The 27,599-nt window shown below is 42.4% G+C and overlaps 1 protein-coding gene across 1 annotated transcript in view; it reads right to left on the bottom strand.

The window, feature by feature from the left end:
• The window catches only part of RAPGEF5 (Rap guanine nucleotide exchange factor 5), a 473,922-nt gene that overhangs the window by 290,329 nt on the left and 155,994 nt on the right, over positions 1-27,599 (bottom strand). Inside the window, exons 5-6 of the mRNA XM_082257324.1 lie at positions 25,511-25,679; positions 8,887-8,968 (exon numbers count right to left, since the gene is read on the bottom strand). Coding sequence (XP_082113450.1) covers positions 8,887-8,968; positions 25,511-25,679 — 251 coding nt within the window. The remainder of the gene's footprint in view (positions 1-8,886; positions 8,969-25,510; positions 25,680-27,599) is intronic.

The following is a 27,599-nucleotide window of genomic DNA, read 5'->3' as shown; positions in this document are numbered from 1 at the left end:
CCAATGATTGCAGAGCGCCACAGCATTGTACCCCAATTATTGCAGAGTGCCCACAGAATTGTACCCCAATTATTGCAGAGTGCCAGCATTGTACCCCAATTATTGCAGAGTGCCAGCATTGTACCCCAATGATTGCAGAGTGCCCACAGCATTGTCCCCCAATGATTGCAGAGCGCCACAGCATTGTACCCCAATTATTGCAGAGTGCCAGCATTGTACCCCAATGATTGCAGAGCGCCACAGCATTGTACCCCAATTATTGCAGAGTGCCAGCATTGTACCCCAATGATTGCAGAGTGCCACAGCATTGTACCCCAATTATTGCAGAGTGCCAGCATTGTACCCCAATGATTGCAGAGTGCCACAGCATTGTCCCCCAATTATTGCAGAGTGCCAGCATTGTACCCCAATTATTGCAGAGTGCCCACAGCATTGTCCCCCAATCAATGCAGAGACCAGCGTGCGTGCTCCCTTCAAACTTACCTGGTGGCGGCTCGGCTCCCAGCGGCGGCTTCTTCCCTCCTCGATACTTCGTCCTCTTCTGCGGCGGGTCCTTCTCCCTCGTCTCAGCCTCTCCTCTGCGGCGGGAACCGGCGGGCGGCCTCTCCTCTTCTCTGAGCGGCAGTGAAGGTGAGTGACTGACGCACGCACCGGCACCGCCCCCATTGCGACGTCAGCGATGTCCTGGATGATGATTGGTCCAGGCTGGAGACTGGACCAATCACAGCCAGGATATCACGAAGGTGGGGGTGGCCAAGCGCTCTTTCCTGCGCCCAGGTTACGCCCCCAGAAGGCAGCCAATCGGCGCCTCTTCTGGGTCGTAACCCCACCCCCCCCTTTAGCCACCACATAGGCCGGCGAACCGATTTTTTTTTCCGAACTTTATTGTTCTTTTTGTCTTTTTTTTTTCTTTTTTTAGGGGGGGGGCGGCGCCCTGGCGCCCCCTATGCACGGGCCGCCACTGGGGTTAAGTCTCTATCCAGATGACTTGATGAACTAAATTCTCTTCAGGACACTTTCCTAGCATCCTCTTTCTCAACCACTGACACTCGTCCTCTGACTATCCTACTCCAGGGTGGCCCCCCTCAGGTAAGGCCTCTTGACATGATCCCCTGTACTCACAATACTGGGTCTCCAGTGTCTCTCCCTCGGTCAGCTTTCCTGAACCTCTGGGTTCAGCTCCATTCCTCTGGTCCTCAGGACGACCTCCTGATGCCACGTGCCACTGCTACAGAGAAGAAGGCAGACGCCACCCTCCGTCCTGGACTCTGCTCACCAGTCAAAGACCCCGCAGCACATGTGCTCCTGGCTTTTATACAGTATCATAGAATGCACCGAGACAGTCAGTCTCTGCCCATCACCAGGACTGTATCAAAGCCTATGTACCCATTGGTCAGGTTTCCTCCCACTGTCCAACATGCCTCCCTACTGGACCAGTGTGAAACACTCTCTAGACCCAATGAATCACATACTGAGCACACTGAGCAGACCTAACTCACAGACAGAAAGCAATATAGATTTGCCTGCTGCTCCTCAGATAGGCAGACAGAGCCAAAAACTATACTCTCTCACTTGCACCTACCTAGGGAGGGTGCTACATTCGCTTGATATAAAATATGCATAGTCTTTTTTTCCTAACCAAGTTATTCTTCCTGTACAACCCTTGAAAAAAAATCACCAAGTTTATAAACACAATTTAATGAATCTATATTATATTTTCTCCTTAACTTGGTTCACACTGGTGTGATCTGGGCAAACGCATATGATTCACTGTTTCCCCACATCGCATTGCACTCTAATCAATCGCACGGCGTCCATGCGATCTGCCTCGGGTGGGGGGGGGGGGGGTCAATGTTATCTTATCGACACCCCAAAACAGATCACAGAACGCAGTGTAAACACAGTAGGAAAAGAAGGGTTCTGCACCATTTTGGTGCGAATGCAATGGGATTTCAGCCATACAAACTGTATGGCTGAAATCGCACACCGCACAGACATCACAAGTGATGTGCACATGAATGCGGTGTGAATCACATGCAAAAGCCTGAAAGCTTTCATGATAAGTATTTGATGGCTTTTAAAATAGTTACGGGTTTATGAATACAAAATACAAGCGTATTTGTTCAGGCATATCCCATTTGGCCAGGACGGGCCACGTGACCTGGGTTAATATGATTAGTTTTGTCAGTTAGCTACCCATTTGTGACCAATTATTGCAAGAGTGGATGGATTCACTGAGCTGGCCAGGCTGTGTTTTGACAAGCGCAGTTTTACCCATCACAGATCTGCCTGAAATCTTACAAGACAAAACAAAGTCTCTCAGCTGTGCAGTGCAGTGCAGGGATATTATTTTAATGATGTCTGTCAATGAGTGCCATAATGAGCCAAAGTCACTGCTGTCTCCTCAGGCTACTCTGTTGATTTAAAAACTATGAGCAAGTGACAGGAGACTGCTCATTTTGACTGGCAAATAGGTTCCAGACAGTGTCAATAACATTGGAAGTGCTAATAGCACACTACAAAAGAGCTATAACATAATTAAGGTGTGTCTATTTAAATATGACAAACGCAAACAGGTATCAAGCTTTCTAAAATGAGAAGTTACATGGACTTCAATCCTACCTCCATTGTTCTCTCTTCCTGCTTTCCAAGCACATTTGGGAAATGAATGTAATGCTTATCAGCACAATTTATCAAAGCATGAGTTAAATATTCACAATGTATATTACATAAATTAATTCTAATATGACAATGATAAAGAAAGCAATGACATTTATTGCTAGCTATCACTAAGTGCTCTACAAGTCTAGAACTCCACCTAAGTAACTTTCGGGGAGTCAGCCAAAAGAGTAGAAAAACTGGATTGAAATAGTAATTGCTGACAGATTGGCAACCTTCTGAATTACAATGGATACTTGGCTGTTTTAAAACAGCAACATAATATTGCTGCAAGAAATAGTTAGTCATTGGGCTCATTCACTACATAGGTGAAGTTGAAAATATTATTAGTGCAAGAAGTTCAAATCGCTACACTCCAAGGGAAAAAAAAAATCCCTGCACTAACTTTTCTGCTTTATCTCATGTTAAGGAGGTCCATGGGGCCAAAAGAAAGTACACAATAATGTATACTAATGCAGGTAATTTTATTAAACAGTCAATGCTGTTTTTTTTTTTTAGTAAAATTGTAACCTCTAATGTAACTTTTCACAAAACATGGAAAGCATGTATTACCCACTTCTGGAGCAGAAGGTTTTACCCCTTAATGACCAGGCCATTTTTTGCAATTCGGCACTGCGTTACTTTAACTGACAATTGCGCGGCCATGCGACGCTGTACCCAAATGAAATCAATATTCTTTTTTTCCCTCAAATAGAACTTTCTTTTGAGGGTATTTGATCACCTATGCAATTTTTTTTTTCTTTTTTTTTTTGCGCTATAAACAAAAAAAGAACGACAGATCTGAAAAAGAAGCAATATTTTCACATTCTGCTATATAACATTCCCAATAAAAAAAATGTAAAATCAAATTTTTTCATCATTTTAGGCCAATTCTTTTTCTGCTACATATATTTTGTAAAAAAAAAACATCCCAATAAGCGTATATTGAATGGTTTGCGCAAAAGTTGTCGCGTCTACAAACTAGGGGAAAGATGTGTCATTTTTATACTATAAATGGCGGCGATCAGCGATTTTTAGTAACATTGCGGCGGACAGATCGGACCCCTAACTGATCTTTTTGACATTTTTTTTTGGGGGGGGGGGGGGGCAGTGATATTACTACAGTAATCTGTGCTATAAATATGCACTGTTACTGTAATAATGACACTGGCATGGAAGGGGTTGACTCAGGGGTGATCAAAGGGTTAAGTGTATGCCTAGGGGGTGTTTTGTAAATGTGAGGGGGACGGGCTTGTGGAATCAACACAAAGACCTGTGATCCTAAATAGGAGGATCACAGGTGCTTTGTGCTGATTCTTGAGAGAACAACGGTCTGCTGTGTTTACAACAGCAGACTGCTGTTCTCTCTCCACAGAGAGTGATCGTGGTTGCCCGGCGGCAATTGCAGCCACAGGCCTCGTGAACCAGCTTCCCCGCTGACTAATGGGGGCGCACGCAGCCGAGCCCATCTGCCACAGTATATCTGCAGCGGCCCGCCCGCAAGTGGTTAACGTGCAAAATAAACATAACATTTGTTTTGTTTTTTAAATTGTGCTTAAACTTGTGGCAAAAACATATTTTAGCACATTTGAAAAGGGACTTTAAATGCCCATTATTGCATGTGCATAGATGTGAAGTTGCCCTTATAAAAGTAGAACTAAAAGTTTTTTGGGGTTTTTTTTGGATAGCATAGGGGGGAATTTGTAGCTGCCATTTTTTAAAAGAAATAAAAACAAAAAAATGTCCTCTTTATTAGGCCTTGCATATAATTGGGTATTCAATGTGAACATAGTTTCATCATATTCATTAAAATTCAATATGCAAGGAGAACATCCTCTAATATTTTAGTAAGTTTACCTTTCTGGGGGTTTTTTGGTTTGTACTTGGTACATGAAGCAAAATACATAGCTAGTGCTGGTTCACACTGATGCAATTTCTGATGTGACTTGAGTCACACGGGATCACATATACCAAAAAATAGTGGTGCGCCAGATATAAATCGGAAAGGAACAGTGTATAGCAATACTAATGTTCACAACATATATAGTGCACAATCCAGAAAAATATATAATTCTTAAATAAGTGTCCATATAAGGGTGCAACCATCCAGAGTGTCCATATATAATAAATCAAAAGTGAAACTTTCCAAAGTGTCCAAACAAACGATCCAGTGCTTCTTAGTATACACCTCTGTGAGTGATATACAATCCCATCACCATGTGAAGTGGTCTCTAACCTCCACTAAAGACCCATTCACGGGTCAGTATCAGCTTGTCTCTTTACACAGAGATCCACGAACCAAGGGGGCTATGTCCCGCCCCTCACCTCCGGATCCAATGTGGCATATACAGGGGAATAAATAAACACAAATCTAGTGCTCTCTGCTTCAAATGTTTCTGCAATTTATTAAAACATAAAACAGCTGTACTCACAATGCGGGCGTTTGATAGCGCATAGCAGTCAGCATATACAACCCTAGGAAGAGAGACGGTATCCAGTAGGCAGGCTCCGCCCCCTATACGGGTTACGTCGGCGCTTCAACAGCGTTGACTTCCTCGGTAGGGGTGGAGTCTGCACGTTATGCCTCACATTAAAAGGCCGAGCTGATCCTAAACTAGGAAGCTGATTGGACCATTAACCCAATGCTCATCCCAATCTTTTATAGAGACGCGGGACACCGGATCCACACAATTACAGGCAGGAGCTCTCAGCCCCTTTGGCAAAGTAGCACAAATGGAGTGAACAGCATAACTCACTCCTTTCTACCTTCCTGTGGCCACTAATCCCAGTTCCACTTGCTTGCAGAATGGTAGCCCACCTGGCTGTCACCAGCCACGTCTGGCTGCTCTTCCTCCTAGTTCTCCCCACTGACTCTCTGCACCAGTCCTTCCCCACTGGCACACAAACATGGAGATTCCCCAGGGCAAGGTTAGATGAAGGCTTGGCACACTACACTGTTACAGCTGACGGTCTCTCCCCTTGTCTTGTCCCTGCATCATGCAGATCTAGTCACTGTCTCTGCTTGCTCCTTCCCGCTGCCTCTCCAGTATGAATCCCTCCAACTGCCTCCTGTGGCGGGATCCTTCCAGGCAAGCTTTCCTGAGCTCCAACCTGAGGTAAACCCCCCCACCCGGTAAGGGCCACCGACAGCCTCCCTCAGTGCTGCTTCTCCATCTTCCACCCGGTCTCCCTGCTTGCTTGGCCCATGTCTAATTATAGGATTTTCTTAGTTCCCTGCCAGGCCCACTCCTGAGGATTGGCCAAGGGCCCATAAATATACTGCCACTACCAGTAGCACACACTAGGGGGTACTATATGTATTTCTATGAACTATGGCATATAATTTAAGTTTTTTTTTTATTCACTGCAAAACATTTGCCCAAAAGGAAAAGACACAACCTCTTTTCTACAGTCCGAAGTCCCTAGTACATATCAATACCACATATCCAATACTAGTCCTTAACTCTGCACTTCTATGGATCAACCAATAAGATTGTACATGTGTATCTCAAAAATATGATTTTCTTGGAAAAGAAAGAAAATATGCTTGGAGTAAAATTTCCCATTTGAAAGACTATTTATTTATTCATACTCAACAAAAATAAAAAACATATACACTATCCAATGGTATCTAAAAACAAACACCAGAATGATGGGTGCATACTATATTGAGGAATTTGTTGTTGATTCTACAGTATAATAAGAATCAACATTTCCATAAGTGTCGGTTCACACTAGGGCCACATGACTTCGGGCGAGTTATGCCGTCGCCCGTGCACCGTGACTTCGGCGCGGCTTGCAACGACTTCACATAATGGAAGTCAATGCAAGTCGCTCCGATATTGCCCCGAAGTAGTGCAGGAACCTTTTTCTAAGTCGGAGCGACTTGAGTCGCTCCTATTAAAATGGTTCCAATTGCACAGCACGATCTGCTACTTGTCCAAGTCGCCTGACAAGTTGGAACAGTGTGAACCGGCACTAAATGTACCACCTATTTCAAATCTTTTTTTTTTAGGAGTATAAATAGTGATGAGCCGAACACCCCCGTTCGGTTCACACCAGAACATCTCGAACAGGGGAAATGTTCTAGCGAACATGCAAACTCCATTAAAGTCTATGGGACACGAACATGAAAGATCAAAAGTCCTAATTTTAAAGGCTTAAATGCAAGTTATTGCCCAAAAAAGAGTATGGGGACCTGGGTACTGCCCTGGGGGACATGAAACAATACAAACATTTTTTTTTTTAAAAAACAATCCTTTTTACAGGAGCAGTGATTTTAATAATGCTTGAAGTGAAACAATAAAAATGAAAAATTCCTTTAAATATCGTGCCTGGGAAGGAGGGGGGGGGGCCTTTAATGTGCCTGTAAAGTGGTGCATTTGTGCGATGTATGTAGCCTGCTGCACCAATACTGACATTTCTAAAGGAAAAAATGTCATTTAAACTTGCTCGCGGGTGTAATGTATTGTCGGCTCCCAGCATTACAGAAAATGAAAAAAACAGCGTGGGGTTCCCTCTAAAATCCGTACCAGATTCTTATCTGAGCACACAGCTCAGGGGGTTGGGGCAAGCGAGCCATACCAGGCCACATGCCCTCAACAGCTCATTAGCGCAGGAAGCGTCCGAAGAGGCTGGAGCTTCATTTTTTTTTTTTTTTTTTTTCAATTTTTTGTTTGCGAGCGGGAGAGTGAGTTTAACAGCCACCCCTGAGCCATGATTGGCTAAATCATGGCACAGATAATTTGATTGGCCAAAGCATGCTTTGGCCAATCACATAATGCACTGCCAGTGCGCAGTGCATAATGGATGTGGGAACTCGAAGTTCCCGCAAAGAAGCCCATTTGTTTGCCATTCAGCGAATGGGCTGTGTTTGCGTCGAACTTAGCTTCGACTCGAACGCGAAGCCCATCCCTAACTATAAAAAACTAGCCAATGAAGAGAAACAGGACAGACTAGACCGACATAGGTTTTATTTAATTTTACACACTTTTGTAGTAAATGACTCACTCAAAATTGCACTGTAGGTCAATGGAAGCTATTAGACCCCCGATTTATGGAGCTATTAGAACCCCAATTTAACAATTTTAGAGTGGAGGGCATACATAACTGTTAAGATCTATACTTCTGTATGATGTTCAGTACCTATGGTTTATTATTTACATAAGGATGTGGTTCCTCCAAAGAAGATTTGAAATGGGGGTTACATTTAGGTAAATGTTGATTTTCACTGTAAGAACTGCCTCAAGATAATATGTACCCATCATTCTGGTGTTTGTTTTTAGATACCATGGTGTATATTTATTTTATTTTTGTTGAGAATGCATAAAAAGTATTTTGAAATGGGAAGTTTTATTCCAAGAACATTTATGAGATTTACATTGATGGGTCTGTAGAGGTCCAGAGTCATGGACAAGTATTGGATATAAAACATACAAACACACTAACTTATGTGAATATAATGAGATACTTCTCAGTTTTGTTACTCAAAATTCCATACATCAAAACACAATTTATAAGAATCTGGCCAAGGGTGGGCAGGAGGGAGAAAATCACTTTGGACTAGAGAGGGTAATGTTTAAAAGTGAATACTAGAGGGAAGATAGCACAGGGCTGGTACACTCACTAGTTGTCTGATCGGCAGACTAGAGGAGGAAAGGTTTTGCATGACTATGCTGTAACTACAGATTCTGGATAGTGGTGCAACCCCCTGCCCAAATAGTGATGTGTGGTTTTAAAGTGATTGTAAATCTCAGATATGAAATATCAACAAAGCATATTTCTCTACTGAAAAATAACAATACAAAATGATATAAACTGTTAGCTGCGCACATATAGCATCCAAAACAGTGACATGTGTATAAGTGATCAATCAAATAATCAAATACGTGAACAATAAAATTCAAAAACACTGCCACCAAAAATATATTTGTATATAAATATGATATAAATAAAAATAGTCCAAAAAAGTTAATGAACTAAACTGAAAATTCCCCCCCCCCCCCCCCCCCTTGTAGATATGTAGAGTAAAGAAGACTACAGATAAACAGGTACGTAGGAGGATTTGTTTCATCTCTGTGTATCACCAGAGGATAGTCACCTCACTGGGTATAAACCTTTTTAAATCATAAATGTGAAAGAACATAATTACATATGTAAGTGGTGATACAATACATTATATAGAAGATAACACGCATGGATTTACACATTTATTTGTTGTCAACTTACTGCAGAAGTGAGACGGGCAAGTGCTTGTATTTGCAGAATTCTGTTGTTTGCATCAGTCCCATTTTCTAGCTTTTCTGCAGACCTGTGAAATTAAGTATGACGTTGAATATCTATTGTTTTAGTTATCACTTATGCAAACATTAGAAAACACTGAAAAAAGCAAATGCTTCACCCTAGGTTCACATCTATGCGGCTAATGTGTTTTTCCGACACATTTTGTGGTGCCTTATTAAACTTGCAATTTTTTTATGCCTTTTTGCATGCAGTTTTCATGCATTTTGCATTTTTTTTCTTTCTCTTTAACAAGCTGTGAATAGCTGGTTGTTAAAGTGCGGGCAGGTAAGCCGGCCGCCGCATCCTTAACAACCGATGTGTCCAGCTGTCAGCTGAATGTAAATAAAAAGGACTGTCGGCGATAAAAAATAATTGGGGAAAAAATGGCATGGGGTTCCCCCCAAAATCTATACCAGACCCTTATCCGAGCATGCAGCCTGGCAGGTCAGCCCGGCAGGTCAGAACCATACCTGGCCACATGCCCTCAACATGAGGGGGCACTGAATAAATCATACGCAGCCTTTATTATACAAAAAAGTTATGCCTTCAGTCTTCCCCCTTATGCCCTCTCCACCATTCACAGAACTGGTCTTCCTTCACTCCCACAATGCATTGCATTCTGTGAATGGATAAAGGAGACCTGTCATTCAACTGCTCTACTGCCCATTCACAAATTTCAAATCATTGTGGGAGTGTAGTAGGTCCAATTCTGTGCATGACGTGGGAGTATACAGGGGTGGGCAAGTGGAACCTTTCTGTGTAATGAACCTGCAGTTTACTTTTGAAATGCTGAAAGCAAGCTGCCATGGGCAGCTTCGAGGAGACCACAGAGGGGAAGATTTGTAGCAGAAGCAGACACCTGCAGGTAATGAGACACACACTATTACACTTAACTAAAATGTATGGGGCTGTGTAAAAAAAAAAAATGTGTCTTTAAAGCCACCTTGACCTAAAACTGATATTTCACATTTAAGAGATCTTTAGTTGTAAACAGATGCATAACCGACTGTTCTTAAGGGTAGGAGAAGATTAATCATTTAGAAAACTTCTGTTGTGGTCAAAAAGCCTATAAGTGGCTCTGAGGATTTGGAGTAACACTAGAAGTGGAAAAGCCATGCATGCTGCTGCCACGGGTTCCAAGAGATGGCAGAATGTTCTGTGTTCATTGTCGCTTACTACTCTTATTATTTCACTCTTTTGGCACACAAGCATAAAACAAAACACATATTTTTCTTCCAAACATATATAGTTTGTACCTTATACATAGAACAGGCAATAAGAGAGTTGACTAAGGGTGCCTTTTTGGAATTTAGAAGTCAGACAGAAGGGTCGGTTTGTGTAGATAGAATAAAGTGAAAATGTGGCCAGGCTGTGGACATTCAATTATTTCTATATTATTAACTATTAATACATTTTCTTCAAAACCAGCCTTCACTGGCCTCTGTAGCTGCAGTCACCATACAGCAATGAACCCTCAAATTCACAGCAGAATCACTGAAGTAATGCTAGCCACTGGCACAGAATTCTTTCTTGTTTAGGTTGTGGGCTGGACAAACGGAAAGCACTCAATTTCCCCATCCATCCACACAAACCCTGCTTAGCAACCCCCACATCCTGACTTGTTGCTAGGATGTGAAAACCGTTGGATGCCCACTACCAACAGTTCATTGACTCTGGGTCTATTCACCTAGAGCCAATCTGTTAGCTGAGTGGGAATACAGTTTGCCTACCCTCCTAATTACTGGTTCTAGGTATCCTGTCATAGCAAGCACACTGTTTCTCATCTTTTTTGCCCATCCCACTAAGATGTCTGATTTTGTTAGTGTAATACAAAGGCTAGCCAGACAACAGAGGTAAGTGGGTGTGGCACAAGTTGGCCCATGAGGGTAAAAAGTATAGGTTAGTCCTGTATGGAATTTTTTTTCTTCTAAAAAGAATCATTCTTGGAATACAAAGTGCATAAGAAAATCGAAAGGAAACGGGTTGCTGAAAAACATGTCAGAAAAGGCAAGTATTGAGCTGAAGAGAGATCACAGAAATAGGTTCAGGTGACAGCTGATGACTAATTAGCTCCTTGCCAATATAAAACTGACTATAAAGCCCCGTACAGCTTGTCGGCCGAACGATCGGCCGTATTTTGTCCAGTGTTGTTTTGTTGGTTGAAATGTGCTCTAGACTGCACACGAATTTTGTCGGCCAACAACAACCAACTGCAGAAGTGATGTGATGTTCTGGTCTACTTTCCGTGTGTTTTTTCTTCTCTGAGCATGCCCAGTCTTGCTCATCTGGCTTTTGTCGGCCGAAATCTGTACTGACTGACGAACAATCGGCCGTTCTTTGTTGGCCAACAAAAATTTTATAGCCTGCACACCAGATTTTGTTCGGCCGAAAAGTCACAGTCGGTTGTCGGAAGCATCATACTAACAAGCCGACAATCGGCCGATCGGACGTTGACCGAATATTTACGGCCGACAATCGGTACGTGTGTACGGGCCTTAATACATCACAATGTAGGGCCTTTTTTTCCAAGTGTTACATTATGTAGTCACTAAATGTATGATGTATTTTATGGTAAAATGGTCTAGCTGGTATACACATCACATGTCTATGTTGAATATCCATGCATACAAGCAAGAAATAACATGTAAACAAAACATTAATACATACATATGGTCTAGTCTTAGCTACTTGATGTTTACACTACCTAAATGCAATATGTACACCTCAAACAAACACCTGCTGAATCTGTGCCATATGGCCTTGCAATGTTTTAAAACAAACATGACAGGAGACATACATTGTTTGCAAACAGATGAGCACAGATTCTGGTCTTAGCAGTCCATAAAATCGTACACCATTTAGTCAACCTGTCTTCTCATTGTGCTAGCCTGCCTCTGTAAAAGATGCACTGATTTTAATGTATGTATAATTCTCCAGTCATAAGAATGTGAGCTAACAGCATGCTCCTTCCACAGGCATCACCATTTGTTTTTACTGCATTTTCTTTCCACATGAGCCAAATAACATCCAGATAGTCTATTTAATGTACTCATATATTTGACGTTAATGTGATCTACTGCAGACACTTTACTGCTGTTAGATCCGGACTTGGTTTACACGCTTTTACATTTACAGATTCACTTGACAGGATGGCTGAATTTATTAGCATGATGCTCTGAAAGTGTATCGTATGGAAATAAAAACCTCTTACTTCATGTTAATTCATTTCCCCCGCCTATCAATTTATAACCGTTAAAAGGAATGTTCCATTCCTCACTTGTTGTTGCATATTAACTACATTTTTCCTCCCTGGTGATATCATTCACTGTACTATACCATCGTCTGGCATCACCCACTTGGCTTTTTCCAGAATGAAGAGTAAAAGTGACATAAGAAACTAACAATTGCTTGGTGCCAAAATGAAGCTTGTATGTCATCTAATTTTAAAGGTAACAGACAAATTATTTGACACCCTCCAAGCATAATTATATCAATTCTAATTTAAAAAGTACATTAAAATGATTGTAAAGTCTTGTGTTTTTTTAAAATAACAAACATGTTATACTTACCTCCTCTGTGCAGGGGTTTTGCACAGGGCAGCCCGGTTCTTTCTCTTCTCGGGTCCCTCTTCTCTGCTCCTGGCCCCTCCCTTCTGTCAAGTGCCCCCACAGAAGGCAGCTTGCTATGGGGGCACCCGAGCCAAGCTGCAGCTCCGTGTGTCCATTTAGACATAAAGCTACCATTTGGCCCCGCCCCCTCTATCTCCTTATTGGCTAACTGACTTTGATTGCCAGCAGCAGGAGCCAATGGCGCCACAGCTGTGTCTCAGCCAATCAGAAGGGAGAGTCCTGGGCGGCTGAGGGACTAGTAGACATCGCTTGATAGAGGTGGTGCTTAGGTAAGTATTAGGGGGACTGAGAGGGGCTGATACACACAGAAGGCTTTTTACCTTAATGCATAGAATGCATTGAAATTAAAAAAAAAAACTTCTGCCATAACAACTCCTTTTATTTGTGTGCAAGAAAACATTTTGAAAACGAAATTCTGTTCTGGAATGGCCTTGCACAGAATAAACACAATGCCACGATTTCTCAGCACACTTACCAGGAAGTCAGCAAAAAGAACATTTGCAAAGATACATGGAAGCCATGTTGCCTTGATAGGACCCCTCAGAGTAGTGTGGTCCCTGACAAATCTATGAGATCCTCCATCTTGAAACACATAAAGCATAGGATAAATTGAGAGCAAGTGCCAGGCCTGGAGGTAGCCCATACCTTCTTAAAAGCACAGAAACACATCCATAATTCTGAAGTTATTTAGAAAATGAAAACACATTTGGGCACCAGCTGAATCACTGTTTTTCCCTAATGGTGTCACAGGTACCTATGCTACACAACTGAAAAGTTTAATACCTATGATACAAAAGTAAAAAGCCTTTAAAGTAGAACTATAGGCAAAACAGTTTTTTTTCCATTTTGGATACCGTAAGGGAGGCTTATATTCTCTGTAAGGTTTATTTTTGCCATCTTTGTCCCATTGGAGAGATTTCTCTTCACTTCCTGTCCCTTAGCCAAACAGGAAGTGAGAGGAAATCCCTGCAAATTAAAGGAATCTTTTGGGGACCTACAGGTTACCAGAACTAGTTTCCCCATTGGAATATTTCCCCTCTTTTACTATTCTGGGGACAACCCAAAATATGGGAGTCTCTTTTATTCTCAATTTCAATAATAATGGTTAACAGAACAAACAGAGATGATGAATGTCCCTAATGGGGACACAGAAAAATAAAAACTGGCAGGTGTTCTAATCCCTCTCCAATCTATCCAAAACAAAAAAAAGTTTTGCCTTTAGTTATACTTACAGTAACAGTTTGTAATAAAAAAAAACATAAATAAATAAATAAAAAAGTAACAGTTTGTAAAAGATAAATTGCAATATACTGTTACTAAAAAAACATCTTTCACTGGAACCGTTTTTATGCAAAATTCACCACTATCTTTCAAATGTCTTGGTAAGAGCTACTGTAGAAAAAAAAACGTATGATTTTGACTCTATCAGCTTTTATGAGAAGCACTAAGGAAGTTGTTTCCCTTGCACTAGAATAACTCTCAGAAGAAAAGTAAGCATGTCCTTCATCAATGAGCTTCTTGCGGTCTCATGAATGTGTACAACCCCAATTCCCAAACAGCTGGGATGCTGTGTAAAATCTGCATAAAACAGAATACAATGACTTGCAAATCCCATAAACCCATATTTTAGTCACAATAGAAAATAGAAAACACATCCAATGTTTAACCACTTGCGGCAAAAATAACATATCTGTACATCATTCTGCTTCAAGTGGTCCTACTAGGGTGATCACCCCAGTACCATTTTTTAGAGTCGATGGTCGGCTTTCTCGCAATAACAACCGATGCGGCTAAGCAGTGGGCTGAGAGGGGATGGTGTCCCCCCTCCCCCCCCCGCGGCCTTCCGCTGCTCGGCTCAGACTCACCCGCCCCACCAGGAGGACCGAGTGACCAGCTGGCATGTCCGCCGGCTGGCCGGAGACTCAAACAAAGCTGAAATCGGCTTTGATTGGATCTCGGATCTAGTAACATCATGACATCACTTCCGATTTACCGAGCCTTAAAGGCACCAGATTTAAAAAAAAATGTCAGTATTCAAAATAGCCAAACTTAGTGTTTTTAATGCTTTTAAGTGCTAAGGAGGGATTCGGGGTCTTATAGACCCCAGATCCCTCAAAGAAAAAATACCTGATACGCGACTGTTGCTGTCACATGTGTTTACATACCTTGTGACAGCAATAGAATTGATCAAAAAAAAGTAAAAATTAAAAGAACAGTGTAAAGAAATAAATAAAATAAAAAACATTTTAAAGCGCCCCATACCTCCGTGCTCACGCACAGAAGTGAAAGCATACGTGAGTCGCACCCGCAAATGTAAACAGTGTTCAAACCACACATATGAGGTATCGCCACAATCGTTCGAGCCAAAGAAATAGTTCTTTAAATAGACTTCATCTCTAACTCTGAACTGGTAACATTAAACATTTTTAGATCTTTCCCTATAGAGATTTTTAGGTACCGTAGTTTGTCACCATTCCACAAATGTGCACAATTTTAAAGCATGACATGCTAGGTATCTATTTATTCCTAATATCATCTGTCACATTATACAAAAAATTGGGCTAACTTTACTGTTTTATTTTTTTTTTTTTTTAACACATAAAAGTGTATTTTTTCCAAACAAAATTGCGTTTGAAAGACTGCTGCACAACTACAGCGTGACATAAAATATTGCAACGACCGCCATTTTGTTCCCTAGGGTCTCTAATAAAAAAATATATCTAATATGTGGGGGTTCTAAGTCCTTTTCTAGCAAGAAAATACTTATTTTAACTTGTAAGCAACAAGTGTCAGAAAAAGACCTGGTCTTCAAGTGGTTAAACTGAAAAAATGTACCATTTTAAAAAGAAAAAAAAGGTAATTTTAAAATGATTGCAGCAACATGTCTCAAAAAAGTTGGAACAAGGCCATGTTTACCATGGTGTAGCATCTTCTCTTCTTTTAACATTACTCTATGAAAGTCTGAGAATTGAGGAGACCAGTTACTGGAGTTTTGGGGAGGAGTGTTGTCCCATTCTTGCCTAGGCATATACTGCTCTAAACCCGAATACTGTATATCTTTAAGCATTGATGGTCTTTCCAGATGTGCAAACTGTTCATTCCATACACAATAATGCACCCCCATACTATCAGAGATGTAGGCTTTTGAATTGAGCTTTGATAATAAGCTGAAAGGTCCCTCTCTTCTTTTGTTCAGAGGAAGTGGCACCCATAGTTGCCAAAAAGAATGTGAAATTTTAGACTCATCTGACCACAGAAAAGTTTTCCACTTTGCATCAGACCATTTAAAATGAGCTTTGGCTCAGAGAAGACAATGGCAATTTCAGATCATGTTCAGATATGGCTTATTTTTTGCATGATAGAGCTTTACCTTTCATTTTTGGATGGCACAGCAAACTGTATTGGCAGACAGTAATGGTTGGAAGTATTCCTGAGCCCATGCAGTGATGTCCATCACAGAATCATGCCTGTTTTTAATGCAGTGCCGTCTGAGGGCCCATTTACTTCTGATACACTGTGACTCTCTAAGATGCTGTTAGATGGTCTTTTTATACCCAACCATGTTACTGGCCTGTTGCAAATGAACCTATCTAGTTGCAAAATGTTCTTCCAGCTCCTCCTCGTTAGTATCACTTACTTTGCCAGCTTTTTGTTGCTTTGTCCCAACTTTCTTTAGTTGCTGCCATTCAATTTAAAAGTATCTAATTGATACATTTTCTCAATTTAAACATTTAAAATATTTTCTATTGGCAATAAAATATGGATTTATGAGATTTGCAAAGCATTGCATTTTTTTATGTAGATTTTACTGTGCTTTACTTTTTGGGAATTGGAGTTGAATTTCCATTTAGCCAATTGTTTGTAATACATTAGCAACTACAGTGCCTTTTTCGGCCCCCTTGAACTTTGCGACCTTTTGCCACATTTCAGGCTTCAAACATAAATATATAAAAAGTAATTTTTTGTGAAGAATCAACAACAAGTGGGACACAATCATGAAGTGGAACGAAATTTATTGGATATTTCAAACTTTTTTAACAAATAAAAAACTGAAAAATTGGGCGTGCAAAATTATTTAGCCCCCTTACGTTAATACTTTGTAGCGCCACCTTTTGCTGCGATTACAGCTGTAAGTCTCTTGGGGTATGTCTCTATCAGTTTTCCACATCGAGAGACTGAAATTTTTGCCCATTCCTCCTTGCAAAACAGCTCGAGCTCAGTGAGGTTGGATGGAGAGCATTTGTGAACAGCAGTTTTCAGTTCTTTCCACAGATTCTCGATGTGACTCAGGTCTGGACTTTAACTTGGCCATTCTAACACCTGGATATGTTTATTTGTGAACCATTCCATTGTAGATTTTGCTTTATGTTTTGGATCATTGTCTTGTTGGAAGACAAATCTCCGCCCCAGTCTCCGGTCTTTTGCAGACTCCATCAGGTTTTCTTCCAGAATGGTCCTGTATTTGGCTCCATCCATCTTCCCATCTATTTTAACCATCTTCCCTGTCCCTGCCGAAGAAAAGCAGGCCCAAACCATGATGCTGCCACCACCATGTTTGACAGTGGGGATGGTGTGTCCGCTCAGGGTGATGAGCTGTGTTGCTTTTACGCCAAACATAACGTTTTGCATTGTTGCCAAAAAGTTTGATTTTGGTTTCATCTGACCAGAGCACCTTCTTCCACATGTTTGGTGTGTCTCCCAGGTGGCTTGTGGCAAACTTTAAATGTCACTTTTTATGGATATCTTTAAGAAATGGCTTTCTTCTTGCCACTCTTCCATAAAGGCCAGATTTGTGCAGTATACAACTGATTGTTTTCCTATGGACAGAGTCTCCCACCTCAGCTGTAGATCTCTGCAGTTCATCCAGAGTGATCATGGGCCTCTTGGCTGCATCTCTGATCAGTCTTCTCCTTGTATGAGCTGAAAGTTTAGAGGGACGGCCAGGTCTTTGTAGATTTGCAGTGGTCTGATACTCCATTTCAATATTATCACTTGCACAGTGCTCCTTGGGATGTTTAAAGCTTGGGAATCTTTTTGTATCCAAATCTGGCTTTAAACTTCTCCACAACAGTATCTCGGACCTGCCTGGTGTGTTCCTTGTTCTTCGTGATGCTCTCTGCGCTTTAAACGGACCTCTGAGACTATCACAGTGCAGGTGCATTTATACGGAGACTTGATTACACACAGGTGGATTCTATTTATCATCATTAGTCATTTAGGTCAACATTGGATCATTCAGAGATCCTCACTGAACTTCTGGAGAGAGTTTGCTGCACTGAAAGTAAAGGGGCTGAATAACTTTGCACGCCCAATTTTTCAGTTTTTTATTTTTTAACAAAGTTTGAAATATCCAATAAATTTTGTTCCACTTCATGATTGTGTCCCACTTGTTGTTGATTCTTCACAAAAAATTACAGTTTTATATCTTTATTTTTGAAGCCTGAAATGTGGCAAAAGGTCGCAAAGTTCAAGGGGGCTGAATACTTTCGCAAGGCACTGTATGTAAATCTGTAACAGACTAATGCTAATATATAAGAAAGGGTTAAGGTTAGCGCCTAATGTATAGTGTCAACAAATTAGTTCAACACAGTCCATAAAGTCCATTAAAGTCCTTAAAGAAGGTGAGTACACCTGTGAATATAGAAGTCTGATCCGCAATAAGCACTAAGGGCAGGATAACTCTTCTAAATAAATGCAAGAAAGGAGAGAGAAAAGCACCTTTAAGTGCAGAATATTTTATTATGCAGACAGGCAACAAGTTAAGACTCACATAATAGCTGCTCAATATAGGCTCATCTGTGGGGTACAAGCCCCAGGGTGGATGTCCAACACACATACGCCTAGATGGTCCGGAGATGTGGCAGTTGGGATGGCTGTTGAACAGAGCATGCATGATTCTTTTGTCAAGTGATGACAAAGGAGCGTGCACACTCTGTTCAAGCCTCGCACATGCTCTGAAACGCATTGTGGTTCTCCTCTGCCCCTTGGTGACGTCACACAGAGAGAGAGAGAGACCCCAAGGCTCACCACCTGATGCACAGAAGTTTCTATCAACCTGCCTCAGCGCTGTCTTCTTACAGACAGGAAGTCTTTTGGCCCTTTTCCCGATTAAAGGAGGCGGCTCCGCCCCTTTACACGCCTTCCGGCGCCTCCCATGCTTCTCCACGAGGTAACTCTTCACTTCCAAAATGGCCGCCCCCATGCTGGAGACACAAGGCTACGCCAAGATGGTGGCCCCGCGCGACCTGCGGGGAAACGGCGGCGGCCTGTGGAAGATGGCAGCGGCCTGCTGCGGCCTGCGGAATCGCTATCGGCCTGTGCGGCCTGCGGGGTGCTGTGGGAGGATGGCGGCCTGTGGGAGGATAGCGGTCTGCGGGAGGATGGCGGCCTGCGGATGGCGGTAGCCCAGGCACAGGCATCGGCCTGTATTGCAACCTTATCAGGTAGGATGCTATCACCCATATACATGGCCATCATCACAGTAATGCCACTGACGTTTTTTTTTTTTTTTTTTTCACACAATCACACTCAATTGGGGGATCTGTGACCTGTTACAGGATAGAGAGGGGACCCAGAAACCTGAGCGTCCGACCATCCTAAGGAGGGGCCCGCGTCCACCAACCAACCCGACAGGGGGTAAAGGGGGAACATTCTACTCACCATACCGGAACCAGGCGGGCGCCAACTCCTGACAGAACCCCTCTCCACCGAGGTGGGGGGGCTGTCGACCAATACGGACGCCGTGACTCAGTTTCCAACTGGTCGTTGGCGTCCAGGTGAGACGTTTAACTCGCAGGGTCAGTCCCCGTCCAGTGGGACTATGTCGCGGCCGACCCAGCGCGGAGCTAGAGCCTGCACGCGCTCGCAGGCTGACTGGGGTGACCACTGGATCTCAACATCCAGCCCGTCGCCCAGTTTCAGCGTACTTGCTTGAAGATCTCACAGGAACACTGGAGAAAAAAAAGCTGCCTAAAAAAAAAGTTTTCTAAAAAATCTTGCCAGGACCAAGATCCCAGCAAGGAACTTAGGTCCTTACTCCTAACTAGACAGAAAAAACTGACTTCCTGTAGCAGAGAGAGAGAGGATATACCCTCTGGGACTGCCCCTAAGGTGTGGCCAGAACGTTTTCCTTCCGTCTAGTGTCCTACTCCTGTAGAGGGCAGTATAACCCAATGTGTTATTAATCAAGAGGACTGCGTCTGTCAATGAGCGCCAGAGAAATTTTATTATGCAGACAGGCAACAAGTTAAGACTCACATAATAGCTGCTCAATATAGGCTCATCTGTGGGGTACAAGCCCCAGGGTGGATGTCCAACACACATACGCCTAGATGGTCCGGAGATGTGGCAGTTGGGATGGCTGTGGAACAGAGCATGCATGATTCTTTTGTCAAGTGATGACAAAGGAACGCGCACACTCTGTTCAAGCCTCGCACATGCTCTGAAACGCATTGTGGTTCTCCTCTGCCCCTTGGTGACGTCACACGCTTAACGACGCTTCGTCTAGAGTTGGTCCACCAGGAGTCGCAACTGGAAGACGCAGGCTAGCCATCACTCTCCCGTCTCCCACAGCCATCCGGATTGCCACATCTCCAGACCATCTAAGCCTACGTGTGTTGGACATCTACCCCAGGGCTTGTACCCCCCAGATGAGCCTATATTGAGCAGCTATTATGTGAGTCTTCACTTGTTGCCTGTCTGCACAATAAAATATACTGCACTTAGAGGCGCTTTTCTCTCTCCTTTAATGCTCATATATATGTCATGGCTGTAACTAACTCACTTGCACCCCCACTCTCCACTATGTTATCTTATCGATCCATGTACAGTGAGTCGTTTATAGTCATTTAGTGGCATTTTTGAAAGCAAAACATTGCGTTCAGGATGGCATTTGAAACGCCAAATGCTTGTAACAGTGTGCAAACGTTGTAACCGTCAGTTACTAGCTCTCAAGTTCCAGCGTTTAGGAGAGGTTTTCAATTGTCCCGTGTACATCAGGCCTAAGTTGTATTACTGTTTTAAAAGTACATAGCAGTCAAACTGACTCTGCATTCTAGCTGATGCAAGAGATACTGTATCACCCAGACCACGTGGATTTCAGATTTGCTATATGTTGTAATTTTGCCATATATATATATATATATATATATATACAGTGGGTACGGAAAGTATTCAGACCCCCTTAAATTTTTCACTCTTTGTTATATTGCAGCCATTTGCTAAAATCATTTAAGTTCATTCTTCTTCCTCATGAATGTACACATAGCACCCCATACTGACAGAAAAACACAGAATTGTTGACATTGTTGCATATTTATTAAAAAAGAAAAACTGAAATATCACATGGTCCTAAGTATTCAGACCCTTTGCTCAGTATTTAGTAGAAGCCCCCTTTTGATCTAATACAGCCAGGAGTCTTTTTGGGAAAGATGCAACAAGTCTTTCACACCTGGATTTGGGGATCCTCTGCCATTCCTCCTTGCAGATCCTCTCCAGTTCTGTCAGGTTGGATGGTAAACGTTGGTGGACAGCCATTTTTAGGTCTCTCCAGAGATGCTCAATTGGGTTTAAGTCAGGGCTCTGGCTGGGCCATTCAAGAACAGTCACGGAGTTGTTGTGAACCACTCCGTTATTTTAGCTGTGTGCTTAGGGTCATTGTCTTGTTGGAAGGTAAACCTTCGGCCCAGTCTGAGGTCCAGAGCACTCTGGAGAAGGTTTTTGTCCAGGATATCCCTGTACTTGGCCGCATTCATCTTTCCCTCGATTGCAACCAGTCGTCCTGTCCCTGCAGCTGAAAAACACCCCCACAGCATGATGCTGCCACCAGCATGCTTCACTGTTGGGACTGTATTGGACAGGTGATGAGCAGTGCCTGGTTTTCTCCACACATACCGCTTAGAATTAAGGCCAAAAAGTTATATTTTGGTCTCATCAGACCAGAGAATCTTATTTCTCACCATCTTGGAGTCCTTCAGGTGTTTTTTAGCAAACTCCATGCGGGCTTTCATGTGTCTTACACTGAGGAGAGGCTTCCGTCGGGCCACTCTGCCATAAAGCCCCGACTGGTGGAGGGCTGCAGTGATGGTTGACTTTCTACAACTTTCTCCCATCTCCTGACTGCATCTCTGGAGCTCAGCCACAGTGATCTTTGGGTTCTTCTTTACCTCTCTCACCAAGGCTCTTCTCCCCCGATAGCTCAGTTTGGCCGGACGGCCAGCTCTAGGAAGGGTTCTGGTCATCCCAAACGTCTTCCATTTGAGGATTATGGAGGCCACTGTGCTCTTAGGAACCTTAAGTGCAGCAGAAATCTTTTTGTAACCTTGGCCAGATCTGTGCCTTGCCACAATTCTGTCTCTGAGCTCTTCAGGCAGTTCCTTTGACCTCATGATTCTCATTTGCTCTGACATGCATTGTGATCTGGAAGGTCTTATATAGACAGGTGTGTGGCTTTCCTAATCAAGTCCAATCAGTATAATCAAACACAGCTGGACTCAAATGAAGGTGTAAAACCATCTCAAGGATGATCAGAAGAAATGGAAAGCACCTGAGTTAAATATATGAGTGTCACAGCAAAGGGTCTGAATACTTAGGACCATGTGATATTTCAGTTTTTCTTTTTTAATAAATCTGCAACAATGTCAACAATTCTGTGTTTTTCTGTCAGTATGGGGTGCTATGTGTACATTCATGAGGAAGAAGAATGAACTTAAATGACATTAGCAAATGGCTGCAATATAACAAAGAGTGAAAAATTTAAAGGGGTGTGAATACTTTCCGTACCCACTGTATATATATATATACACACACACACACACACAGTATCTCACAAAAGGGAGTACATCCCTCACATTTTTGCAAATATTTTAATATATCTTTTCATGTGACAACACTGAAGAAATTACACTTTGCAATAATGTAATCTAGTGAGTGTACAGCTTGTATACCAGTGTAAATTTGCTGTCCCCTCAAAATAACTCAACACACAGTCATTATTGTCTAAACTTCTGGAAACAAAAGTCAGTACACCCCTAAGTGGAAATGTCCAAATTGGGCCCAATTAGCCAAATTTGGCGTTATTGCTCTCACTCTCTCTGGTCACTGGAAGTTTAACATGGCACCTCATGGCAAAGAACTCCCCGAGGATCTGAAAAAAAGAATTGTTGCTCTAGATGAAGATGGCCTAGGCTATAAGAAGATTGCAAGGACCCTGAAATTGAGTTGCAGCAAGACCATACAGCAGTTTAACAGGACAGGTTCCACTGCACAACATTGAAGAAATTACACTTGACTACAATGTAGAGTAGTGAGTGTACAGCTTGTATAACAGTGTGAATTTGCTGTCCCCTCAAAATAACTCAACACACAGCCAATAATGTCTAAACTGCTGGCAACAAAAGTGAGTACACCCCTAAGTTAAAATGTCAAAATTGAGCCCAAAGTGTCAACCTTTTGTGTGGCTACCATTTATTTCTAGTGCAGCCTTAACCCTCTTGGGCATGAGGAGTTCACCAGAGCTTCACAGGTTTCCACTAGAGTCCTCTTCCACTCCTCCATGATGACATCACAGAGTTGGTGGATGTTAGAGACCTTACACTCCACCACCCTCCCTTTGAGGATGCCCCACAGATGCTCAATAGGGTTTAGGTCTGGAGACATGCTTGGCTAGTCCATCACCTTTAACCTCAGCTTCTTTAGCAAGCCAATGGTCATCTTGGAGGTGTGTTTGGGGCTGTTATCATGTTGGAATTCTGCCCTGCGGCCCAGTCTTCGAAGGGAGGGGATCATGCTCTGCTTCAGTATGTCACAGTACATGTTGGCATTCATAGTTCCCTCAATGAACTGTAGCTCCCCAGTTCCGGCAGCAGTCATGCAACCACGGGCCATTACACTCCCACCACCATGCTTGACTGTAGACAAGACACACTTGTCTTTGTACTCCTCATCTGGTTGCTGCCACACACGCTTGACACCATCTGAACCAAATAAGTTTATCTTGGTCTCATCAGACCACAGGACATGGTTCCAGTAATCCATGTTCTTAGTCTGCTTGTCTTCAGCAAACTGTTTGCGGGCTTTGTTGTGCACCATCTTTTAAATAGGCTTCCTTCTGGGATGACAGACATGCAGACCAATTTGATGCAGTGTGCGGCGTATGGTCTGAGCACTGACAGGCTGACCCCCCACCCCTTCAACCTCTGCAGCAAGCAGCACTCATACATCTATTTCCCAAAGACAACCTCTGGATATGATGCTGAGCACATGCACTCAACAAAAATATCACTATATATATATATATATATATATATATATATATATATATATATATATATATATATATTTTTTTTTTTAACCAGTTCTGGACTGGAAGGATTTGCCCCCTTTATGACCAGGCAAATTTTGGTGATTTGGCACTGTTATTTTAACTAAAACTTGCGCGGTCGTGCGGCTATGTACCGAAATTAAATTGATGTCCTTTTTTTCCCACAAATAGAGCTTTCTTTTGGTGGTATTTTATCACCTCTGCGATTTTTATGTTTTGCGCTATAAACAAAAAAAGAGCGACAATTCTTAAAAAAAAAAAAAAAAACAATATTTTTCACATTCTGCTATATAACATTCCCAAAAAAATGTAAAAATCAAAATTTTTTATCCTTTTAGGCCAATTTGTATTCTAATACAAATTTTTGGTAAAAAAAAAAAAAAAATCGCAATAAGCGTATTTTGATTGGTTTGCACAAAAGTTATCGCGTCTACAAACTAGGGGAAAGATTTATGTCATTTTTTTTTTTTTTTTTTTACTAGTAATGGCGGCGATCTGCGATTTTTAGCGGGACTGCGGTGCACAGATCGGACCCCTAAATTACATTTTTCACACTTTTAGGTGGACTAGTACAGTAAGACTAGTTACTGTAATAATGACACTGGCAATAAAGGGGTTAACCTAGGAGTAAGCAAAGGGTTAAGTGTGAGCCTAGGGGAGTGTTTTCCAACTGTGGGGAAATAGGGTTGTGAAATGATCATAGAGACCTGTGATACTATATAGAAGGATCACAGGCGCTCTGTGATCATTTCAGAGAGAAGAACAGTCAGCTGTGTTTACAACAGCTGACCGTCCTCTCTCAGCGGGGAGCGATCGCGGGTGCCCAGCGGCATTCCCGCTGCCTGGTGGGAGGAAGGGGCACGCCGGTGGCGGCACGCACTCGCCCAATAGCACCACGCGCGCGACTGACATAGGGCTACGTTGTTTCGTGCAGCCGAGCCAGCCTGCCACAGTAAATCTGCAGCGGGGGGTCCATCGGCAAGTGGTTAAATAACAAACATGTTAGACTTACCTGATTTGTCCAGTGTTTTGCACAGAGCAGCCCCAATCCGTTCCTTCTCGGGTCCCTTGCTAGCGCTCCAGGCTACTCCATCTTGGGCAGTGCCCCCAATAGCAAGATGCTTACTATGGGGGCACTGGTGCGTGCTTGCTCCTGAGCTCCCCTCTATGTGTCCATAAGGCGACACATAGAGCCTCTGCGCTGCCCCATCCCCCACTCCCTCCTCATTGGCTTACTGGCTGTGATTGACAGCAAAGGGAGCCAATGGCCCCTGCTGCTGTGTTTCAGTCAATGAGGAGATAGAGACCCCGGGATGGCTGAGGCTACTGTGCCCATCGCTGGATCGAGAAGGGGCTCAGGTAAGTATTAGGGGTAGCTGTGGGGGGGAGCAGCACACAGAAAAATGTTTTACCTTCATGCATAGAAAGCATGAAGGTAATAAACCTTTAGCCTTTACAAGTCCTTTAAGACTAAATGCTGTCATGCTTATTTCTATTTCAGTCTATCTATTAAATGCTTAAGGTTATAACAATTGCAATGCAACAGGGTATGCTGGTGATATCATGTGTCTATTCACTTTAAAACATTTGTAAGATTGTTGATAAGAAGAAAAATACTTACACATCACAAATATTGGAGGTCAGTGGAGCAAGTGGTGCAAGCTGTTTTAAGAGCCGAACCCCCATCTGCCATCCCCTGTCTCTTCCAAATTCACAGACCGTATCAGCACACTCATCAGAAGAAAACTGGTAGAACACAAACCCATCTTGGAAGCAATGTTGTTTGTCAACTGTGAAAAAAGGAGAGAATATTAGGTAAAAGAGAGGTACCCAAATGCCAGTTGGCAGTTTTATTCTACAGATTTGCTGGAAAAGAAGTTAGCTGCATTTAAAATAAAAGTAAATATCACCTATCCCGACATTTATGTACTCTTTTAGAAATGTTAAGAAAAACTATGGAAATAATATAATGCATAGGGCTCAACTTACTTTACACATGTGGCTGTAATCTTCCCAGTCTCACTGGACTCAGCTAAAAGTATTTGGGAATTGAGCTAATGCAATATCTTGCAGCTACGATATTTGTATCTAGCTGCTACATTAGTTTTATTTTTTAGGCTTTTTTTATGTTTACCTAGTGATCCTGAGAATAACACACTTTCTGTTCCTTCATGTCTCTGATTTTTTTTTCCTTCATTGTACTGTATGTACAGAAGGAACTAGGGTCGTCACATAGGCTCTGCTTCAAAAAAAGGGAGCCTTTGCCCATCTTCATTACCTTGTGGATTGATGAGTCTCATAGTTAACATGTATGTACTGTATCACAAGATGCTCCCAATGTATTTGCCCTTTCCATCTTTGTTTCGTGTCTTTTATTCCTATGTTTTAATTCTTGAAATATGAAGTGGATCAGTAACTGTTTGCTCAATTTTATTTTTTTAGCACTCTTGGCAGAACTGCTCAAGATCAGTTAAATTTGATGGTGACTGTATGTGGAATGCAGTCTTCAAGTCATTCCTCAGATTTTCAATGTGGTTTAAGTCTGTGCTCTGAGTAGGACATGCAATGACATTCACCTTTTTCTCCTTCAATTACTGTGGTCATTTTTGCTGTGTGCTATGGGCCGGTGTCATGTTGGAAGGTAAACCTTCTACTATCAATTTTAAAGGGGGTAATTCTTTTCTATACTCAACGTAAGTGTACTATGGTGGAGAACATTGTTTTTTGAGACTATCCATTGGATACTATATTTACTGTACATATTTTCAGTTGCCAGGCTGGCGGTTATTGGAGGGGGCTCCTTTGCATATTCCATATCCTATTACTATTCCATATCCTTGTGCCGCTATACAGTGCATTCGGAAAGTATTCAAAGCGCTTCCCTTTTTACACATTTTGGTATGTTACAGCCTTATTTCAAAATGGATTAAAACAAACAATACCCCATAATGACAATCTGAAAGAAGTTTGTTTGAAATCTTTGCAAATTTTTTTTAAAAGAAAAAAATCACATGTACATAAGTATTCACAGCCTTTGCTCAATACTTTGTTGAAGCACCTTTGGCACAAATTACAGCCTCCAGTATTTTTGAGTATGATGCTACAAGCTTGACACCCCTTTTTTTGGGCAATTTTTCCCATTCTTCTTTGCAGGACCTCTCAAGTGCCATCAGGTTAAATAGGGAGCGTCGGTGCACAGCTATTTTCAGGTCTCTCTACAGATGTTCAATCGGGTTCAAGTCTGGGCTCTGGATGGATCACTCAAGGACATTCACAGAGTTGTCCCGTAGCCACTCCTTTGATATCTTGGCTGTGTGCTTAGGGTCATTGTCCTGTTGGAAGATGAACCTTCCCCCCAGTCTGAGGTCCAGAGCGCTCTGGAACAGGTTTTTATCAAGGATGTCTCTGTACATTGCTGTATTAATCTTTCCCTCAATCCTGACTAGTTTCCCAGTTCCTGAAAAACATCCGCACAGCATGATGCTGCCTCCACTATGCTTCACTGTAGGGATAGTATTGGCCAGGTGATAAGTGGTGCCAGGTTTCCTCCAGACATGATGCCTGCCATTCAGGCCAAAGAGTTCAGTCTTTGTTTCATCAGACCAGAGAATTTTGTTTCTCATGGTCTGAGAGTCCTTCAGGTGCCTTTTGGCAAACTCCAGATGGGCTGTCATGTGCCTTTTACTGAGGAGTGGCTTCTGTCTGGCCAC

This window comes from Pelophylax lessonae, assembly GCF_965119305.1.
Source record: "Pelophylax lessonae genome assembly, chromosome: 5".
NCBI classification, from domain to species: domain Eukaryota; kingdom Metazoa; phylum Chordata; class Amphibia; order Anura; family Ranidae; genus Pelophylax; species Pelophylax lessonae.
This window is presented reverse-complemented; position numbering and strand designations above follow the sequence as displayed.